The 20207-nt window shown below is 52.0% G+C and overlaps 1 protein-coding gene and 1 pseudogene across 1 annotated transcript; one reads left to right on the top strand and one right to left on the bottom strand.

Annotated features, from left to right (window-relative positions):
- Positions 1–4836: 4836 nt before the first annotated feature.
- Positions 4837–5418, bottom strand: LOC148051139 (olfactory receptor 14C36-like). Its single transcript, XM_087738366.1, has one exon. The coding sequence runs from the start codon at positions 5416–5418 to the stop codon at positions 4837–4839; it is 582 nt and encodes a 193-aa protein (XP_087594492.1).
- A 5717-nt stretch (positions 5419–11135) lies between these two features.
- Positions 11136–19825, top strand: LOC148051138 (olfactory receptor 14A16-like; annotated as a pseudogene).
- Positions 19826–20207: the final 382 nt, after the last annotated feature.

The following is a 20207-nucleotide window of genomic DNA, read 5'->3' as shown; positions in this document are numbered from 1 at the left end:
TGAAGCCAGCCAGCCCCACTTGCACCTCTCTGCACCAGAAGCCTTCTCCACAACTCACACTTCCAGGAGAGTGCCCAGGACACAGCACACACCTGTCTGGGTTTTCTGGGCCTGTTCAGAAGAGAGCCAGAAGTCATTTCTCCCAGCAGGCCCACAACTCCAACTGGCTCTTTGTGCAGCCCACAGCTTCTCTGAGCACTTCTCTCAGTGTCCCACTCCCCTCCAAACTTTCTGATCCTCAGGCTGCAGATGAGGGGATTGAGCAGGGGCCTGAGGATGGTGTAGCAAAAGGGCTTTGTCCAGCTGTCACAGGAGGGCTTTTCTGGGCATCACACAGACAAGGATGAGGATGCTGTAGAAAACAGTTTCACGAGTGAGGTGAGAGCAGCAGGTGGAGAAGGCCTCCCACCTGTCCATGCTGGGTGGGAGAGCTGCCCCAGGGTGGCAGCTCTGGTGCACACACAGGATGCCCCTGTGAAGAGGAAGGGGAGGCCTAGATCTAAAAAGCAGGTTATGAGAGCAAAGAGCATAAGTGTCATGGTGTCACTGCAGGAGAGCTGCAGTGAAATCACAGAAGTGGTGCACTGCACTGGGGCCACAGACCTATATCTGGGACAAGAATGAAGTGACTATTGCAGATGAGAGAAATCCCCCTAGCCAAGGTGTAGCTGCCTTCTCAAAACAGACCTTCCAGGTCATGAGTCTTGCAGAGAGAAGCAGGTGGCACACAGCCCGGTACTGATCGTAGGATGTGGCCACCAGCAGGAAACACTCAGTACATGCAAAAGGTGCAGCAAGTACTAGTAACACCGCTGTCAGCAGAGATGGTGTTGTGTCCAGTCTGGTCAGCAGTGTGGTCAGGTCAGGGACATGGTGGTGGAGCTATAGCAAGTCTTCAAGTTGTCCACCACCAGCACAATGATGAGGGTGTTCCCAACACCAGTCACAGGGCAGGTCGTGAGAGAGAGGAGGATTTCTCTAAGGCTTGGGGACATTCCCTATTTGCAGTATGGTAACTCCGTTGATGAGCTTTGAGTGTCCCCTTCCCCTTTGTCCATTGAAGGTTTTATGTCCTTCCTGTCCCCTCTCTCCTGGTAGGACACCTAGGAGGAAGAACATTTCTTCTTCTATGCTAGTTGCTTGAAGAAATGGTGAAGGAAGTACAGAGAGGTGAAACGTGAAGGTGTGTGTGCCGCTGAGTGCATTCGTACTCCCCAGATGTGCTCTGTGCCTTCTGAAAGGTGAGAAATGCCGCGGTCTAGACGGCAATGCTGCTCATGCTAGCAGGAATACTTCTGACTGCACAGGTGAGATACTCCACAGGCGAGCTTCTTTCATACTGTGTATTTGAAGGCACAAGCCAGAAAGGCCAGGGGGGGTAATGTAGAAGACCAGGAGCATTTGCAATGAACCTATCCGAGGCAGGTGAGATGAATCTCACTGGGACAGTGGGAGTTGTTCGGGAGCAACACACAGAAAATTCAGGGGTCTGTCAGGTGTCCACATCTGAGCTGGCCTCGTGCACTCCTCATACACATGTGGGTGTTCAGAGACAGGAATCCTTCCTTTGCAGATGCAGAGGCAGTGAATTGCAACATCGGTAGTGGCTCCCTGGCCTCCTGTTGCCACTCCCAGAGGCTGGGAAGCACCTAAGCACTGCAGTGTATCAGCTTGCTTTGCACTCTTTTGAGATGGCCCAAGGCATGAGGAATGGACACAGGAACCTCGGGTCAAGGCAGCACATCCCAGTGCTGCATTCAGGTGGTTTCCCAGGGGACATTCCTCTCAATGTGAAGTGACCTCAAGACACTGTCTTTCCCACAGACCTTGACAGCAACCCCAAGAATAGCTGATGGCATTTGTGCTCGCTCAGCTTCATCTCACCACACCCTCCCCCATGTCTTTAGTCTCATCCCATGGAATCAAAGAACAGTTTGGGTTAGAAGGCACTTTTAAAGATCATCTAGTCCAAACAGCCTTCCATGGGCAGAGACATCTTCCACTAGATCAGATAGCTCAAAGCCTCATCCAGCCTGCCTTTGCACACTTCCAGGCATGGGGCAGCCACAACTTCTTTAGGCAACCTCTGTCAGTGTCATAGAATCATGGAATGATAGAATCATAGAATTGTTAACGTTGGACAAGACCCTTAAGATCATCGAGTCCAACCATTAACCTAGCACTGCCAAGTCAACCACTAAACCATGTCCTCGAGCACCACGTCTACCTGTCTTTTAAATACCTCCAGGGATGGAGACTCAACCACTTCCCTGGGCAGCCTGTTCCAATGCCTGACAGCCCTTTCGGTGAAGAAGTTTTTCCTAATATCCAACCTAAACTTCCCCTGGCGCAGCTTGAGGTCATTTCCTCTCGTCCTATCACTTGTTACTTGGGAGAAGAAACTGACCCCCACCTCACTACAACCTCGTTGCAGGTAGTTGTAGAGAGCAATAAGGTCTCCCCTCAGCCTCCTCTTCTCCAGACTAAACAACCCCAGCTCCCTCAACCGCTCCTCATAACACTTGTTCTCTAGACCCTTCACCACCTTTGTTGTCCTTCTTTGGACACGCTCCAGCACCTCAATATCCTTCTAGTACCTCTATGTCCTTCTTGTAGTGAGGGGCCCAACACTGAGCACAGTACTTGAGGTGCGGCCTCACCAGTGCCCAGTACGGGGGCACTATCACCTCCCTGGTCCTGCTGGCCACACTATTCCTGATACAAGCCAGGATGCCATTGGCCCTCTTGGCCATCTGAGCACACTGCTGGCTCATCTTCAGGCGGCTCTCAACCAACACCCCCAGGTTTTTTTCTGCCAGGCAGCTCTCCAGCCATTCCTCCCCAAGCCTGTAGCATTGCATGGGGTTGTTGTGACCCAAGTGCAGGACCCGGCACTGAGCCTTGTTGAATCTCATACAGATAGCCCGAGCCAACGATCCAGGCTGTCCAGATCCCTTTGTAGTTCCTTCCTACCCTCCAGCAGATCAACACTCCTGCCCAACTTGGTGTCGGCTGTAAACTTACTGAGGGTGCACTCAATCCCCTCATCCAGATCATCGATGAAGATATTGAACAGGACCAGCCCCAACACTGAGCCCTGGGGTACACCACTTGTGACCAGCCGCCAACTGGATTTGACTCCACCACTCTCTGGGCTCGGCCGTCCAGCCAGTTTTTAACCCAGCACAGAGTGCACTTATCCAAGCCGTGAGCAGCCAGCTTCTCCAGGAGAATGCTGTGGGAGACAGTGTCAAAGACCTTACTAAAATCCAAGTAGACAACGTCCACAGCCCTCCCCTCATCCACTAAGCGGGTCACCTTGTCTCACCACCCTCATCATAAAAAGATTTCTTCCCTATGTCCAGTCTAAACCTAACCTCCTTCAGTTTAAAACCATTGCCCCTTGGCCTGTCACTACAGGCCTTCATAAAAATTCTCTCTCCATCTTTCCTATAAGCCCTTTTTATATATTGAAAGGCCACAAGCAGGTCTCCCCAGACCCTTCTCTTCTCCAGGCTGAACAACCCCAACTCTCTCAGCCTCTCTTCATAGGAGAGGTGTTTCAGCCCTCAGATCATTTTTGTGGCTCTCCTCTGGACCCGCTCCAACAGGTCCATGTCTTTCTTGTCCTTGGGAATACAGAGCTGGACGCAGTGCTCCAGGTGGGGTCTCACAAGACTAGAGGGGGAGAATCACCTCCCTCAACCTGCTGGCCATGCTTTTATTTAGGCCGCCCAGCATACAGCTGGGTCTCTGGGCTGCTAGAGCACATTACCGGCCCATGTCCAACTTTTCACCCACCAATATCCCAAAGTCTTTCTCTGCAGGGCTGCTCTCAATCCATTCACCTTCCAGTCTTTACTGACAGTGGGGATTGCCCCAACCCAGGTGAATGGCCTTGCACTTGGCCTTGTTGAACTTCATGAGGTTTGCACGGGCCTCCTACTCAAGCCTGTCCAGGTCCCTCTGGATGGCATCTCTCCCCTCAAGTGAATCAACTGTCCCACGCAGCTTGGTATCCTCTGCAAACTGGCTGAGCGTGCACTCAATCCCACTCTCTATGTCATTGATGAAGATATTAAATAGTACTGGTCCCAGTATGGACCCAGGAGGGACACCCCCTGTTATTGGTTTCCACTTGGGCATTGAGCCATTGACTGTAACTATTTGCATGCGGTCATCTAGCCATTTCCTTATCCGTCTAACAGTCCATCCATCAAACCCATACCTCTCCAATGTAGCAGCAAGAATGTTGTGGGGGACCATATCAAATGACTTAGGTTAGCTCTGCCAAAGAAGTGCCCATTGCCTGTCACTGCGTGCAGTCACAGGACTGCCACACAAAAGGCCTGTGACCAAGCTGCAAGAGCAATCCTTCCTTACAGCAACGCAGGGGCTCAGAGAGAGAGTGTGGAATTTAAAAGAGAACAGCTCCAGAAAGACCAAGCGCTGGTGCTCCCTGGCAGTGCTGCTGTGCCAGGACTCTTTTCCCCTCCACCTCTGCACACAGGCACTGCCACTGCAGCACCAGAAGAAGTCTCAGAAAAAGGATCTCAGATAACGAAGTCGCTGCAGGGTCCTTTATTTTTTTAAATGCACAGAGAACATGGCTCTTATTTCAACAGTCTTTTCAACGCTCTCTGGGTAACACTAGAAAGGTAGATAAGGAATTAGAAATGGTATGAAGAATGACATTTCTTTCAGCACAACACTATCACATGTAAAACAGAGCAAAAAATCCTCCACCACCACCGCCAAAACCTCCAGAAGACAGGCTGAGCCTGTAATGTACTACACTATGAGCGATATGCATAAGAAAATGGAGAGTTTATTGCTTCAGAAAAAACATCCAGTCATCAGTTTCCACACTGCATCCTTGAGCTCCTTGTTCCTCACGCTGTAGATGAGGGGCTTCACTGCTGGAGGCACCAACGAGTACAGACCAGAAACCACTAGATTCAGGGATGAGGAGGAGACAGAGGGGGGCTTCAGGTAGGCAAACATGGCGGTGCTGATAAACAGGGAGACCACGGCCAGGTGAGGGAGGCACGTGGAAAAGGCCTTGTGGCGTCCCTTCTGTGAGGGGATCCTCAGCACGGCTCTCAAGATCTGCACATAGGACAGCACAATGAAAACAAAACAACCAAATGCTGCTAAGAGACTAACCACAAGAAGCCCAACTTCCCTGAGGTAGGCATCTGAGCAGGAGAGCTTGAGGATGTGGGGGAGTTCACAGAAGAACTGGTCCACAGCATTGCCTTGGCAGAGGGGGAGTGAAAATGTATTGGCAGTGTGCAGCACAGCATGGAGAAACCCAGTGCCCCAGGCAGCTGCTGCCATGTGGACACAAGCTCTGCTGCCCAGGAGGGTCCCGTAGTGCAGGGGTTTGCAGATGGTAACGTAGCGGTCGTAGGACATGATGATGAGAATAGAAAACTCTGCTGACATCAAAAAGACAAACAGAATGACTTGGGCAGCACATCCCTGGTAGGAGATGTCCCTGGTGTTCCAGAGGGAATTGGCCATGGCTTTGGGGAGAATGATGGAGATCGAGCCCAGGTCGAGGAGGGAGAGGTTGAGGAGAAGAAATACATCAGGGTGTGGAGGTGGTGGTCACAGACTACGGCAGTGATGATGAGGCCGTTTCCCAAGAGGGCAGCGAGGTAGATGGCCAGGAAGAGCCAGAAGTGCACAAGCTGCAGCTCCCGCCTGTCCGTGAATGCCAGGAGGAGGAACTTGGTGAGGGAGCTGGCGTTGGACATTTGCTGCTTCTGGGCATGCGGCACTGTCTAAGGAGGAAAAGGTGGTGAGATGATAGGGGAGACTTCTCTGAGCAAAATCAAAGCCATTTCCCATAAACCCTCCCCTGCTGCACACGCCCACCCTTTTGCCTTTCTAGGAGACCTTCCTTCAGCTCTGTGGCTGGAACTCTGGTTGGTGCTGGTTCAGTGTGTGGTGAGGAGCACGGGCTGTGCCCGCTGATGGCTGAGGAGTCAGCCCTGCAGTGAGTTCATGAGAACGGTGGGGGCAGGAGCCAGTGTTCGTTTTTGACTTTATCAGATGAAACTGCTCCCAAAACAGAAGAGCTTGTCTGCATCTGCACTGCCAGGGCTAAGCAACGGGGATGGCAAAAGGCAGTTTGAGAGGTTATTTTTACATCTCCCTTCATTCTCTCCTGGGGAGTGTGTTTGGGTGTCAGAAACCCTCAGCATTTCTGCTGCACTGAGGGAGAACAGAGTGAGTCCTACAAGACAAGAGGATTGGCTATGGTTTAGTGAAGAGTGAGGGGTGCTGGTCTGTCCCTCCGTGTTGTTCCCAGCTGCGCAGTGCTTGCACCTTTCTGAGATGGAGGGTGATCACACTCCCACGTTTTCCTGAAAAGTCACCAGACAGTGCTGAGAACAAAGGCATCCACTGCAGACCACTAAATGTCTTCCCTTTTCTCAAGGTCTTAGCACCCCATTTCTAGCCAAAGACACACGTGGCTCATTGTGCCTCCTGGAAGGCATCTGACAGTTTGGAAGGACACCCCAAGGAGATGGCCAAGTGTGCTAATGATAGCATCTGATTAAGGGAAAATCAGCTCATTTCCTAGCCTCACAGACTGCATTGCCCAGAGCTTCACAGGTTAGAGGAAACCTGGACACCTCATTGCCTTAAACACATCTGAATGGGAGGAGCCACAAGATCCATGCCCGACTGCAGCTGAAACTATTATTCCCAGAGAGCCTGACATCAACACCAAGAGCAGCTGAGGGAGGCAATGGGAGAGGCAGAGGGACACTCAGGAAAGCCTTTCCCTTACCCAGCACTGCAGAGCCCCTCCCAGATGTTGACAACGCAGGGCAATCACCTTCAGGTCAGTGGGAAATACACTTCATTTCTCCTGCTGGCAGATGGACGAGGAGGTGACTAACACCCTAGATGCCATGGGCTTTGCTAGGTGGGAGAGGAGACAAGAGGGGTGTTGCTCAGGGAAGGCATCTGTACTGCAGGGCATGGCTGGCAGGCAACCATATCTCCTCTGCAGCAGGGTTTCCCTTAGCTTTTCCCTCCCTCCCTGCCCATGTCTCTACTGCCTGGAGCTGTCCCAGCTGGGATCGGTTTCTCTTCCCTGCCAGTGCTCCCAGACCCTATCCCAGCCCCTGTGTGCCAGCTCTGCCCTGCAGCCTCTGTGTGTGTGTGCAGGGGCCAACGAGCAGGTCACACAAACCCTGATGAAACTGGAAAGGTGATACCAGTTTTACCTCTAGGCTGGTGGGGGGTGAAGGTACTTGCTGAGCTTCCTAGTAAACCCTAGGATGATGGTTTAGGAGTCTCAGCCCCTTCTCTAACCTGCACAGCTGAGTTTCCAGTCCCACCAAGCCAAGCCAGAGAAAAGTGGAAGCATAGATTCAGGAAAGCACAGGCTCAAGCAGGAAACCCTGACCGTGCTCATGAAAAGTCCCCTTGGAAATGACCTGGGCATGAGCTGGATCTGAGAGCAGTGTTGTCCCATGCAGCACCCTCTCAACAGCAGAAGAACCCTGCCTGGCCAGGGGTCACTCCTTCCATGCACATCTTCTCCCCACAACACTGTGGGGAGCTCCCCAGGCATGCTGAGTGCTGACCCTGGCAGGCAGCAGAGTCCCTGCCCCAGATCACAGCCCCCTGGGGTGCAGGGACCCTGCTCTGATGGACAGACTTGGGTATCCCTGGCTGCACACCCAGGTTCACACCCTGCGTCTGTCCCTGGGAGAAGGCAGCGGCCATGCCCTGTCCCTCTGATGGTGCAGCAGGGAAGCCCTGCTCTGGAGCACATCCTCCTCCTCTCCACTAGAGAAACTGTGAGAGTCCTCCTGAAAGATCCCATAGGCTGTGGGATGTGCCAGCTTTTGGAGATCCCTCCAGGAACACAAGGTACGTTGCCCGGCATCCAGAGACTTACCATGTAGAGGGCTTTGAAGATTTCTCCCCCAGTGAGGTCTCGGCCATCTTTCCACTCATGACTGCCTTTAACTTGTCTCTGCCTCACTCATGTCCCCTCCGTTCCTGCAGGCAGCGTCCTCAGCCCTGCTGCGCTTTGCAGAGCTGCTGCTCCTGGGCAGAGCTGTCTCTCTGCAGTGCTGCCCACTTCCCGTGAGCTCCCTTTGTCCCACGAGCCCGGCCCAGCTCAGCAGCAGAGGCCCAGCCCAAGGTGGCAATTTCTCTGCCCCCTCTGGGCTTCCTCCAGATGTCTCTGGGGCTCCAGGGGAAGCTGCTGTGAAACAGGCTGAAGGAATCACTGATGTTCCCTCCCTCAGCTGGGGAGAGGCACTACTTTCCAGCAGTGGCATTTCTCCTCTTGGGAAAAGAGTTGGCCATGAGAATCATCTTTTGTTGTTCCATCATTAGACAGAAACCTGGAAGGTGACAGGCAGGGATCTAATTTCTGCAAGCTGGGGAATGTCTTCAGTTGGGTGAATTTAGGCATTTCATTCTGGGCTTGTGGTCCTAGGAACAGAAAGACATTCAGAATTCTTCTGTCCATGCCGTGTCTCTGCTCTGAAGCAAAGCCTTTGCACATACAGGGTCTTGGACACTGGGTAACAGGTTTCCTTAGGGCAAGTAGGAGCTTGCCTGCTGCCACAGCTGGGGTGCTTCAGCACAAATGTGCAGCAGTGCCCTCAGACAGGGGCACAGACAGGACGAGCTGGAGCCGATACTGTGGGAGACAGAGCTGTGACATGGTGGCAAAGCTCAGTACAGCTGGTCTTCAAGGACAGCATCCTCCAAGCTCAGCAATAGTCCAGATCACAACTCCGTCTAAACTTGAAAGGCAATTCAAGGGCATCATCTGCGTGTTTACTACTTCTGGAACTGTTAAAGAAGAAACAAAGATACTGTGTGGCCACTGCTGAGTTTTCTAAGAGCAGGTGTAGGTAAATATGAGAGTCTCTCTTATCCTCTTTGCCTCAGTCTTCCCCAGCAAGGTCTCTCAGGCCTCTGTGACTCAGGGCAGGGCTCTGGAGGAGATCAAGCAGTGGTGGATGTGGATCAAGTCAGGTGGCACTTGAGCAAACGCAATCCTTGCCAGTCTATGGGAAAGGAGAGGTGGCATCCCAGGGAGCTGAGAGGGCAAGCCAGTCTCACAGTGATGACACTCTCCATCATCTTTAGAAGGTCGTGGAGACTGGGGGCACTCCCTCATGACTGGCAGCCCCCAACCATTGCATGCACCTTTCAAAAATGCCCAAGGGATGAGCAGGGAAACTCAAGGCTGTGTGTGAGTGTGTCCGAGTGTGTCCATTCAGACCCCATTTCTGGGTGTCTGAAAAAGAAGGTGGCTGGTTTTCCCCAGGGTAGCTTGTGTCTTGCCATCCTCTTTGCTTTCCAGGATGAAAGGGCAGGATTGCTGGACAGCGGGAGGAGTGGCTGTCTTTTAACCTGCAAGTCAGTGAAGAGTTCAGCATCATCCCTCACAATAATCTTGTGCCCACGTTAGAAAAGAACCAGAGGGCTGGTCAGGCTCAGAGGGATGTGGTCAATGTGTGGTACTCTGCCTGGAGGCATCTAGCTAGAAGGGTCCTGCAAGGGTCTGTCCCGCCACCTCCCCTGTTTCACGTGTTTTTAATGACCTGGAGGAGATGAGAGAGTTCTTTTTCATAGCGTTTGCAGATGAAACCATCTTGAGGAGAGCTGACATGACACTGGAGGGCAAGGCTGCCATCCCAAAGGACATTGGCAGGCCAGAGGGATGGGCAAAAAGGAGAATCATAGAATCACAGAATCATAGAATCACAGAATCATTTAGCTTGGAAAAGGCCTTTAAGATCAACGAGTCCAACTGTTAAGCTAACACTGCCATGTCCACCACTAAACCATGTCCCTAAGTGCCACGCCTACATGCCCTTCCCTGGGCAGCCTGTTCCAATGCTTGACAACCCTTTTGGTGAAGAAGGTTTTCCTAATATCTCATCTAAACCTCCCCTGGCACAGCTTGAGGCCATTTCCTCTCGTCCTATCACTTGTTACTTGGGAAAAGAGACCGACCCCCACCTCACTGCAACCTCCGTTTAGTTCGTTGTAGAGAGCGACAAGGTCTCCCCTCAGCCTCCTTTTCTGTAGACTTAACAAAACCAGCCACTCCTCATAAGACTTGTTCTCTAGACCCTTCACCAGCTTCGTTACTCTTCTTTGGACACGGTCCAGCACCTCAATGTCCTTCTTGTAGTGAGGGGCCCAAAACTGAACACAGGATTCAAGGCAGCTGCAAGGTCTAATGGAGCCGTTCGTAGAGACAGGCCAACATCTGGGGAAATCGTCTTAGAGGCTGCTGGGCATTTTCTTTGGCCAACTGAAATGACAGCTGGTGCCCCAAAGAGGGCATCTGAACCTGCCCCCACCCGTTATGTTCAGGGCAGCCTTGAGAGTTATTCATCTGAACAACTGGAGCCGTGTGCCACAGGGAGAGCTCAGGCTCTCTCTTTCTCTTCTCCATCAGCCGTATTTACTAGGTCTGTACTCACTCTGCTGGCAGTTGCCTCATGTTCAACCCCACAGTGCCCTACAGAGATCCGGGTGTCTACTCAATTTAATGTTTAAACCCAGGCCCACAGAGCTCCATGAGATGCCAAGGCTTGCAGAGACATCACAGGACCAGTGACGAGTGGCGTTCCTCAGGGGTCAGTCTTGGGACTGGGCTGTTTAACACCTTTGTTGGTGACTTGAACAGTGGGATTGGGTGCACCCTCAGCAAGTTTGCCGACGACACCAAGCTGTGGGGTGCAGTCGACACGGTGGTGGGAAGGGATGCCATCCAGAGGGACCTTGACAGGCTGGAGAGTTGGGCCCATGCGAACGTCATGAAGTTCAACAAGGCCAAGTGCAAGGTCCTGTACATGGGTCGGGGCAATCCCAAGCAGAAATACAGGCTGTGCAGAGAATGGATTGAGAGCAGCCCTGAGGAGAAGGGCTTGGGGGTGTTGGTTAATCAGAAACTCAACATGACCTGGCAATGTGCGCTTACAGCCCAGAAGGACAGCCGTATCCTGGGCTGCATCAAAAGAAGCATGACCAGCAGGTCGAGGGAGGTGATTCTGCCCCTCTACTTCACTCTCATGAGACCCCACCTGGAGTGCGGCGTTCAGGTCTGGAGCTCCCAATAGAAGACGGACATGGACCTGTTGGAGTGAGTCCAGAGGAGGGCCATGAAGGTGATCAGAGGGCTGGAGCAGCTCTCCTATGAAGACAGGCTGAGAGAGCTGGGGTTATTCAGCTTGGAGAAGAGAAGGCCACACGGAGACTTTCCAGTACCTGAAGGGGGCCTGTAAGAAAGCTGGAGAGGGACTTTTTATAAGGGTATGTAGTGATAGGACAAGGGGTAATGGCTTTAAACTGAAAGAGGGTAGGTTTAGATTAGATACAAGGAAGAAATTCTTTTGTATGAGGGTGCTGAGGCACTGGAAGAGGTTGCCCAGGGAAGTTGTGGATGCCCCCTCCCTGGAAGTGTTTAAGGCCAGCTTGGAGGGGGCTTTGAGCAACCTGGTCTAGTGGAAGGGGTCCCTGCCCATGGCAGGGGGGTTGGAACCAGATCATCTTTAAGTGATTTCCAACTCAAACCATTCTTGTATTCTATGATGGTTCTATTTACCAACAGGAAAGCAATTCCCACTCAGGGTGGGTGTGTGACAGACACCCCAGAAGGCATTGCAAGCAGTGCGATTTCGTGCCTGTGTGCCATCAGTCAGAGGCATCAGTCATCAGAAGCCATCAGAGAGGCAAGGTCCCTTCTCTTCCCAAGGGCTGCAGGCATTGCCGGAACACAAAGCACATCACACTGGGGTCTTAACTCACTCCCTTGATGATACAGCCAAAGAACAGACGGACCATTTTCACCGTGTGCCTGGAGACATCTTGTCTTCAAAGAAAGTATCCCCCAAGCACAGCAATGGGTCCTAACAAAACGCAACTGAAACTGAAAAGGGCATGCAAGGGCACCCAGATGAGCTGTTTCTACTTCAGGAACAGCTACAGAAGAATCAGAAATACTGTGGGACCACTGCTAAATGTTAGAGTAGGTGTAGGTAGACTGAGAAACTCTACGCACTCTTTGCCTCAGTTGCCACCAGCAAGGTCTCCCAGACCTTTGTGCTCTGAGGCAGAACTCTGGAGGAGAGCAACCAGCAGTGGATGAGGACCAAGGCAGGGGTTACATGAGCAAACTACACCCTTACCAGTCCATGGGACCGGAGGGGCTGCACCCAGGGGTGCTGAGAGAGTGTTTTTCACCAGGAGGCACTGGTCCATTCTAATTCCAGTAAGAAAGGCACTCGGACGCTGTGAGGGATCTTTTAATATGCTGTGCATTAGCACTAACCCTGTAAGGAGAGAATCATGCAGATCATCTTAGGTGCCTTTAGATGGTGGGACCCCCAAGTGGCGTAGCACTGAACAAGCCTCTGACCCCCACACAGCATGCCATGCAGACCCCGCCCATAGAAGACAGTCTCCTGGTTTGGTCATTCACTGTACAGACCATCTTTGTCCCATGTCCCATCATCATCCTTGGCCCCCCTGCGCCCCCCTCCACCAATCATTTCTCTCAGTGGCCACCTGGGACTTGCATCAGGATTTCTCAATTCTAAGCTTTTTCCACTAAAGACTGTAGCTCAATGCTTCAGCTCATTTGCACACATTCTCACCCACTTTCTTTGGAGAACCAGCTGCACACACTCACAGAAGAATGTTTCTTACCTCCCAATTTAAAAAAAAAAAAAAAGAAAAAAGAAAAAAGAAAAAAGAAAAATAAAAGAATAGCTCAGTAAAAAATAATAGATGTAGTCCAAGTTTCCTCCACTGAAGTCCACTTCCCACTGTCGGTAACCTTAGTGGAACACTTTCAGTGAGATACATGGGAAAACAGGTAGAAACACAAGTGAGGAGATGGCTCAAGAGGCCATCAGGCAGCCTGCTGAAAGACAAGGCAAGCTTCAAACTGCCTGAAGCTCAGGGCAGCACCTGGGGAGCTGAGAGGTGTGGGAATGGGTAGAGAGCAATGGGAGGAGGAAAGCTGGATGGACACTGGGAAATGCGTACGCCCAGGCAGCCTGCTGAAAAGATGCCTTTAGAAGTGGTCAGTTCAAGCAGGGCGTGTGGAAAGATGTGAAAGAGTGCTGAGAGTCAATACACAGTGCACTGGGCAGAGCAGGGTCAGGGGTGTAACAGGGGAGATGAGTATTTCTTCTCCTGAGTGTAGTACGTGGGCTGGAAATGTCCATGTTGGCATCACGGGAAAGCATTGTCTATGGATGAAAACTGTTCAAGGCATTTCAGCTGAAGGAAAATGTGCTCATGTTTTCTTTAAATGTTGATGATCGTTCCGTCATCTTTTCAGGCAGTGGTGCTCAGAGGGTGCTCTGCAATAGAAATATCAGCACCAAAGGACCTCCACCTCGAGCCTTGCACAAGCCCATGGACCTCAAGGACAGATGTGCCTCAGGGAGGTCTTCCTCTCAACAAAATGTGCTTTCCCAACTGGTAGGTAGGGGTCCATGAATTGTTTAATGGAGAGACATGGTCATTTCTGGAAGGGGAAATGGAAAGCCCAGCTGAGAAACCTGGCTGCTGCGTGGTTCAGGTCCAGAGAATCAGCCACCAGGGAAGCTGTCCGAACTCGGTTCCTTACCCGCAGAGCATGGGGGAGGTTTCACCCAGACCCAGCCTTCCTTTTGGCTCTTTCCAGCCAGCTCTTGATTCAGAACATTGGCTTTCCTCACTGCTCTCCAGTACTGTTTAATTTTCTTCATTGACAGCACCAGCCAGCCCTCCAGATGCCTCCATTAGGTGGTCTTACTCATCCTGTGTCATGTGGATCTATGACATCCGTAACAGCATGTAGGTGCCTCAGTCCCTTTATGATGTTTTGAGGGTTTGAACTCCTTAGTTAATAATCTTCATGAGTAAATTTCACCTCTTCTCTACACATGTCTATAGGACAACTGTTTATGTTGGATGATGCCTTTCTAGACTCTCTGTCCCTTAAGAGAAGCACACAGTATCTGAACACTTTCAAAAAATCCTGCTTGGTAGCAACATTAATCTGAACTAAACCTTTGATAGTAGGACAAAATTCAGCTCTGTGTGTGGACTGCAAATCCGTGAGGAACCTTTCTTCCTTTCTCCCCATCACTTGCTCAGGTCTTGGGAGGAGAAGAAATTAATAAAGGTGACATTCCTGGGTGCCAATGTTTGAATTCTGCTCCCATGAATGCCTGATGTCGAGACCCTCAGCTTCAGCTGAATCTCCTCTCTTTGGGAACACTGCAAGGCAGTGGCTCCGATGTCATGCTATGTGTGCAGATGCCCAACACTCTGACAAGATAACACCGTGAGCAATTGCAGGACACTACAGGTAAGGTAAGGGGTGACCTGTTTCATGGATTTGCTGCCCAAGGTAGAAAGTGGCACAACAACCATCTCAGAAACACCACAGGAGGATGTTAAAGAAGACAAGCACGGCCAATGTGGAAAGGATTAAGAAGTGTGGTGGGTTGACCTCAGCCAGTAACTAATCAGCCACCCAGTCACTTGCTCACTCCCCCAACAGCAGCCTGGGGAAGAGAACTGGAAAGGTAAAAGTGAGAACATCTCATGGGTTGGAATTAAGAATGGTTCATAAGTGAAGCAAAGCTGCATTCACAAGCAAAGCAAAAAAGGAATTCGTGCCATTGGCAGGGAAATGTTCAGCCATTTCCAGGAAACCTTCCAGGCCTTCATCTCATGTAAAAGTGACTTGGGAAGGCAAATGTCATAACCACAAATGTCCCCCCTTCCTGTTCCTTTCCCTGGGCTTTTCTTGCTGGGCATGATATCCTATGAGATGGAATAGCCCTTTGGTCATTTGGGGTCAGCTGTTCTTGCTGCATCCCCTCCTAACTTCTTGCCCAACCCCAGCCCACTCATTGAGAGGGCAGTGTGAGAAACAGCATGAGAAGGCCTTTCTGTTGTTTAAGCACTCTTCAGCAATAGCTAAAATAGTTTTGCTAAGCAATCCGAAACTTGGATCCCTACAGATTGCTATGAAGACAATGAACTCCATCCCAGCCAGAAAATTACTTCCACAGTCAGAGGGAACCTGAGGGCTTTCCCTCATGTTGAGGACACGGAGAGGTGAGAAATGAGAATGTCATTCAGGCTGGAAGGGACCTGGCTAGATATCTGTAGAAAACATCCTCCTCAACGCAGGGTCACACTCAGTTGCTCATGGTTTTACCCAGATGGGTCTGAGAAACTTTAGGGATGGAGGCAGCGCACACGCTCTGGGAAATGGCTTCCCATGTCTGGCTGTCCTCACCTTGCAAAAATTTCTCCCTATATTGAGCCTGACCCTCTCGTGTTCCAGCTCGTTGCCTCCTGTGCTCCTGCCTTGCACCACAGTGTCTTCTTGGGAACCTCACCGTAGGCAATGCAAGTCTCTTCCATCCTCCCCGCAAAGCCCTCCATTCTCCAGGGTGAACAAGCCCAGCTCCCTCAGCCTCTCCTAACAGGACCTGTGCCCCAACCTTGACCATCTCTGTGGCCTTCCACTGAAATTTGCGGATCCTCCAGCTTGCCAATGTCTCTCTGGCATTGTGGGGAAACAAAACCTGGGCAAGTATTCTGGATGTGGTGCCACAAGTGCTGAGCAGAGGGAGAGAATCACTTGCCCTGGCTGTGCTCCTGCTCACACAGCCCAGGCTGTTGTTGGCCATCTTTGCTGATGGCTCCTCTTTTGCCTAATGGAACCCAAAGACCAGCAGGCCCTTTCCTGCAGAGCTGCTACCTGCCTAGGCAGTCCCTGTCCTAGGACATTTCAGGGCCTACATCTGAGGCAAAGAGGACACACGGAATCTCAGATCTGTCTACACCTACTCTTACTAAATTCAGCAGTGGCCACACAGGATCTTTGTTTCTTCTTTAACTGTTCCTGAAGCAGTAAACACTCCTTATGGTGCCCTTCAGCTGCCTTTCAAGTTTAGACTGAGTTTTGATCTGGACCCTTGCGGAGCTTGGAGGATGCTGTCCTTGAAGAGCAGCTGTCCTGAGCTCTGCCACCATGGCACAGCTCTGTCTGCTCAGGAACAGCTCCCACTCATCCTGCCTGTGCCCCTGGCTGAGGGCACTGCTGCACGTTTGGGCTGAAGCACTGTAATGTGCAACCAGGCAAGCTCATGCCAGGCAAGCCATGGCATGGACAAGAGAGAGCTGCATGTCTTTCTAGGCCCAGGTCTAAAGACCTGGCATGAAATGCCTGTTTCATTGAACTGAGGATAAGTCCCCAGCTTGAAGAAATTAGATCTTTCCTTGTCACCTTCCTGGGTGTCCTGCCTAATGATGGGACAAGAAAAAGGGGATTCTCATGCCCAAATCTTTTTTCTGATAGGAGAAATGACACTGCAGGAAAGAAGTGTCTCTCCCCAGCTGAGGGAGGGAACATCAGAGATGCCTTCAGCCTGTTTCCCAGCAGGTTCCCCTGGAGCCCCAGGGACACCTGGAGGGAGCCCAGAGGGGCAGAGAAAGTGCTGCCTTGGGCTGGGCCTCTGCTGCTGAGCTGGGCTGGGCTCCTGGGATGGAGGGAGCTGCTGGCAAGTGGGCAGCCCTGCAGAGAGACAGCTCTGCCCAGGAGCAGCTCCTCTGCAAAGCACAGCAGGGCTGAGGGCACTGCCTGCAGGCAGCGAGGGGAGAGGAGCCAGGCAGAGAGAGGTTAAAGGCAGCCTGGAGTGGGAGGATGCTGAGAGCTCACTGGGGGAGAATCATTCACAGCCCTCTATATGGTAAGTCTCTGGGTGCACGGCAATGCATGTTCAGTTCTGGGAGGGATCTCCTAAAGCTGGCACATCCCAGAGCTTATGGTATCTCTTAGTACAACTCTCAGAGTTTCTCTAGTGCAGAGGAGGAGAATGTGCTGCAAATCAGGGACATTCCATTGCACCATGAGAAGGACAGCACATGACCGCTGCCTTCTCCTAACAGCTGCAGGGATGTAAACGTGGATTTGCATGTGTGGGAGCAGAGGGCTGTCCTTCCAAGCAGGGTCCCTGTACCCCAGAGGACTGTGTGCTGGGGAAGGGACTCTGCACCTGCCAGGGTCAGCGCTCAGCCTGTCTGGGGAGTTGACCACGGTGCTGCAGGGAGAAGCTGTGGGTGGAAGGAGCAGCCCCCAGCAAGGCAGGGTCCTTCGGCTGTTGAGAGGGTGCTGCATGGGTCAGGGCGGCTCACAGGTCCCGATCATCCCGAGAATATTTCCAAGGGGATGTCTCAAGGAGAAGATCAAGGCAGGGATTACTAGGAAGATAAGGAGCTTTCCTGAGTCTTTACAGTTTCCTGTTCCAGGGGGGTTGGGAGGGGGAGAGAAAAGGATAAATGGAAAAGGAGCTCTGAAGTTCTAATAAGTCACTGAGACTTCTGAACTGTAATTTTGAGTGATCAGTACATCTGTCAGAAGCCTCCTAAAGTGCCCTCAGCCTCTCCTCTGCCTATGCACAGCACCAGCATCACCTCTGCTGGACCCATCAGTGTTCTTCTGACCTGCCCTTTTCCCCCTGCAAACAGGAACATGCGCCCAGCCACTGCCCTGCAAACAGGCAGGTTTCTGTCGGTCCAAGGCGAGTGCACAGAGGTTGGGATGGGGTCTGTGATTGCTGACAGGGAAAAGACATGGGACAGGGAAACACCTCCCAGGGTGAGAATCTCCAGGCAGCAGGGAGATGATGAGGGAACGAGAGGAAACTAAACCCAGAAATGTTGTGGGAGGGAGAATTCAGAAGATCCGTATGATCCCCTCCAATGCAGACCCCTTCCTCTGAGCAAGCCCCCTTGCCTCCTCTCCCACCCACCAAAGCCTCTGCCCTCAGGGCTGGGGGCTCCAAGGCGTGAACCACCTCCTATGCAGCCAGAGCTCCAGCAGAGCCGTGGTGCAGCTCTCCAGCCACGGGCCCAGTTCCCTCTGCAGAGCCCAGGGGCTGAGAGCAGCTGCCCGGCAATGGTGGTGTCTGGGAGGTGGCATGCACAGCTGGGGAAGGGGAATGCTGTCTGAGTGCCCCAATGCCTCTGCCCTGGCCTCTCTCAGCCACACCCTCACTGTGTTTTCCCTTGTTTCTCCACTGGTCTGTGTTATTGTTATGTCCTTCTTGCTGCCAGGCTCTCTCGGGATGGGAGTTTCAGCTGTGGAGTCGCACACTGATCTTGTGGGTCCTTTCATGCAGCTGTGTGCATGGGAACAAGTGTCCCAGCTTTTCTGTAACCTGTGTGGCTGTGGGCAATGGAGTCTGTGGGGCTGGAGCATAAGCTGGTTTTCCATTAATCAGGACAGACCAGCTCCCCTCCTTCTACACTAAGCCCCAGGCAATCCTTTGGCTTCACAGGACTCCCTTTGTTCTCCCTGAGTGCAGCAGAAATGCTGAGAGTTTCTGACATCCAAGAAAACTCCACAGGTGAAATGGGGGGAGTATTAAAAAACCCAAACCTCTCAAGTTGCCTTCATCAATCCCTGTTCCTTAGCACTGGGAGTGCAGGTGCTGGCAAGCCCTTCTAAGTTAGGAGCAGTTTCGTCTGTCAAAGTCGAACACCAGGACTGACCCCTTCTCCCACCGTTCCCATGATCTCACTGCTGCAGAGCAGGGCTGACCTCTCGGCAACCAGAGGGCAGAGGCTCTGCTCCTCACAGATTGCTCGGCCAGCACAAGCCAGAGTTGCAGCCACAGAGCTGAAGGAAGGTCTGGAAAAAGAATTGGGTGGGTGGGGGATGAGGCAGACTGTATCAGAGTGAGAATTTAAAAGAAAGCTTTGATTTTTCTCAGCAAAGTTTCGCTTAACCCTTCATTGACTCTTCCTCTAAGAACAGGACCCCACGGGCAGAGGAAGCAACCATCCAACAGCAGCACCATCACCCAGTTCCTTCTCTGGTCATTCGCAGAAACACAGGAGCTGCAGCTCTTGCACTTCTGGCTCTTCCTGGCCATCTACCTGGCTGCCCTCCTGGGCAACAGCCTCATCATCACTGTGGTAGCCTGTGACCACCACCTCCGCAACGCCATGTACTTCTTCCTCCTCAACCTATCCCTCCTTGATATTGGCTCCATCTCCACCACTGTCCCCAAATCCATGGCCAGTTTCCTCTGGGACACCAGGGACATCTCCTACGCAGGATATGCTTCACAAATCTTTGTGTTTGTCTTTTTGATGTCAGCAGAGTTTTATCTCCTCACTGTCATGGCCTACGACCGCTACGTTGCCATCTGCAAATCCCTGCACTATGGGACCCTCCTGGGCAGCAAAGCTTGTGTCCACATGGCAGCAGCTGCCTGGGGCACTGGGTTTCTCCATGCTGTGCTGCACACGGCCAATACATTTTCACTCCCCCTCTGCCACGGCAATGCTGTGGACCAGTTCTTCTGTGAAATCCCCCACATCCTCAAGCTTTCCTGCTCACACTCCTACCTCAGGGAAGTTGGGCTTATTGTGGTTAGTCTCTTAGTAGCATTTGGTTGTTTTGTTTTCATTGTGCTGTCCTATGTGCAGATCTTCAGGGCTGTGCTGAGGATCCCCTCTGAGCAGGGGCGGCACAAAGCCTTTTCCATGTGCCTCCCTCACCTGGCCGTGGTTTCCCTGTTTATCAGCACTGGCATGTTTGCCTACCTAAAGCCCCCCTCCATCTCCTCCCCATCCCTGGACCTGGTGGTGGCAGTGCTGTACTCGTTGGTGCCTCCAGCATTGAACCCCCTCATCTACAGCATGAGGAACCAGGAGCTCAAAGAGGCACTGAAGAAGCTCATTCAATCAGCAGTCTTTCAGCAGCAGTAAGCTGCCCATGTCTCTTCACAAGTGATTTCCAATGTATCTGGGGAATCTCCTGTGCTTTGGGCATTTAATCTGTGATAACTGTGTTTCTCCAGGAATGTCTACATGCAGTTTGCTTCTCCAGAGGCATGAACCCAGTCTGTCTGACCCAAAGGTCCTTGCACATGTGCCTGGCCCAAAAGTGCAGCTGGCCTCCCATGTCACATCTCTGTAATAAAAGGGGATTTCCCCAGTGCCGGTGTCTGGAGGTCAGGCTCTTCTTCCAAAGCTGAGGTCAGGAACAGGCTGAAGATGTTGTCCCCCCACAAGGCCGTGCTGCTGTGCTGGTGTTCTCCATGGGCTGAGGGGAGGAGGGCATGGGGCAATGTGTTTGGGAATGGGACTGGTCTTGGTGGTCAGCGAGCTGGACA

The sequence above is a fragment of the Nipponia nippon genome, unplaced genomic scaffold (assembly GCF_047370975.1).
Source record: "Nipponia nippon isolate SJK-2023a ecotype South Korea unplaced genomic scaffold, ASM4737097v1 scaffold_67, whole genome shotgun sequence".
In the NCBI taxonomy this organism is placed as follows: domain Eukaryota; kingdom Metazoa; phylum Chordata; class Aves; order Pelecaniformes; family Threskiornithidae; genus Nipponia; species Nipponia nippon.
Note: the sequence above shows the minus strand (reverse complement) of the source record. Positions and strands in the feature narration are given on the sequence as shown.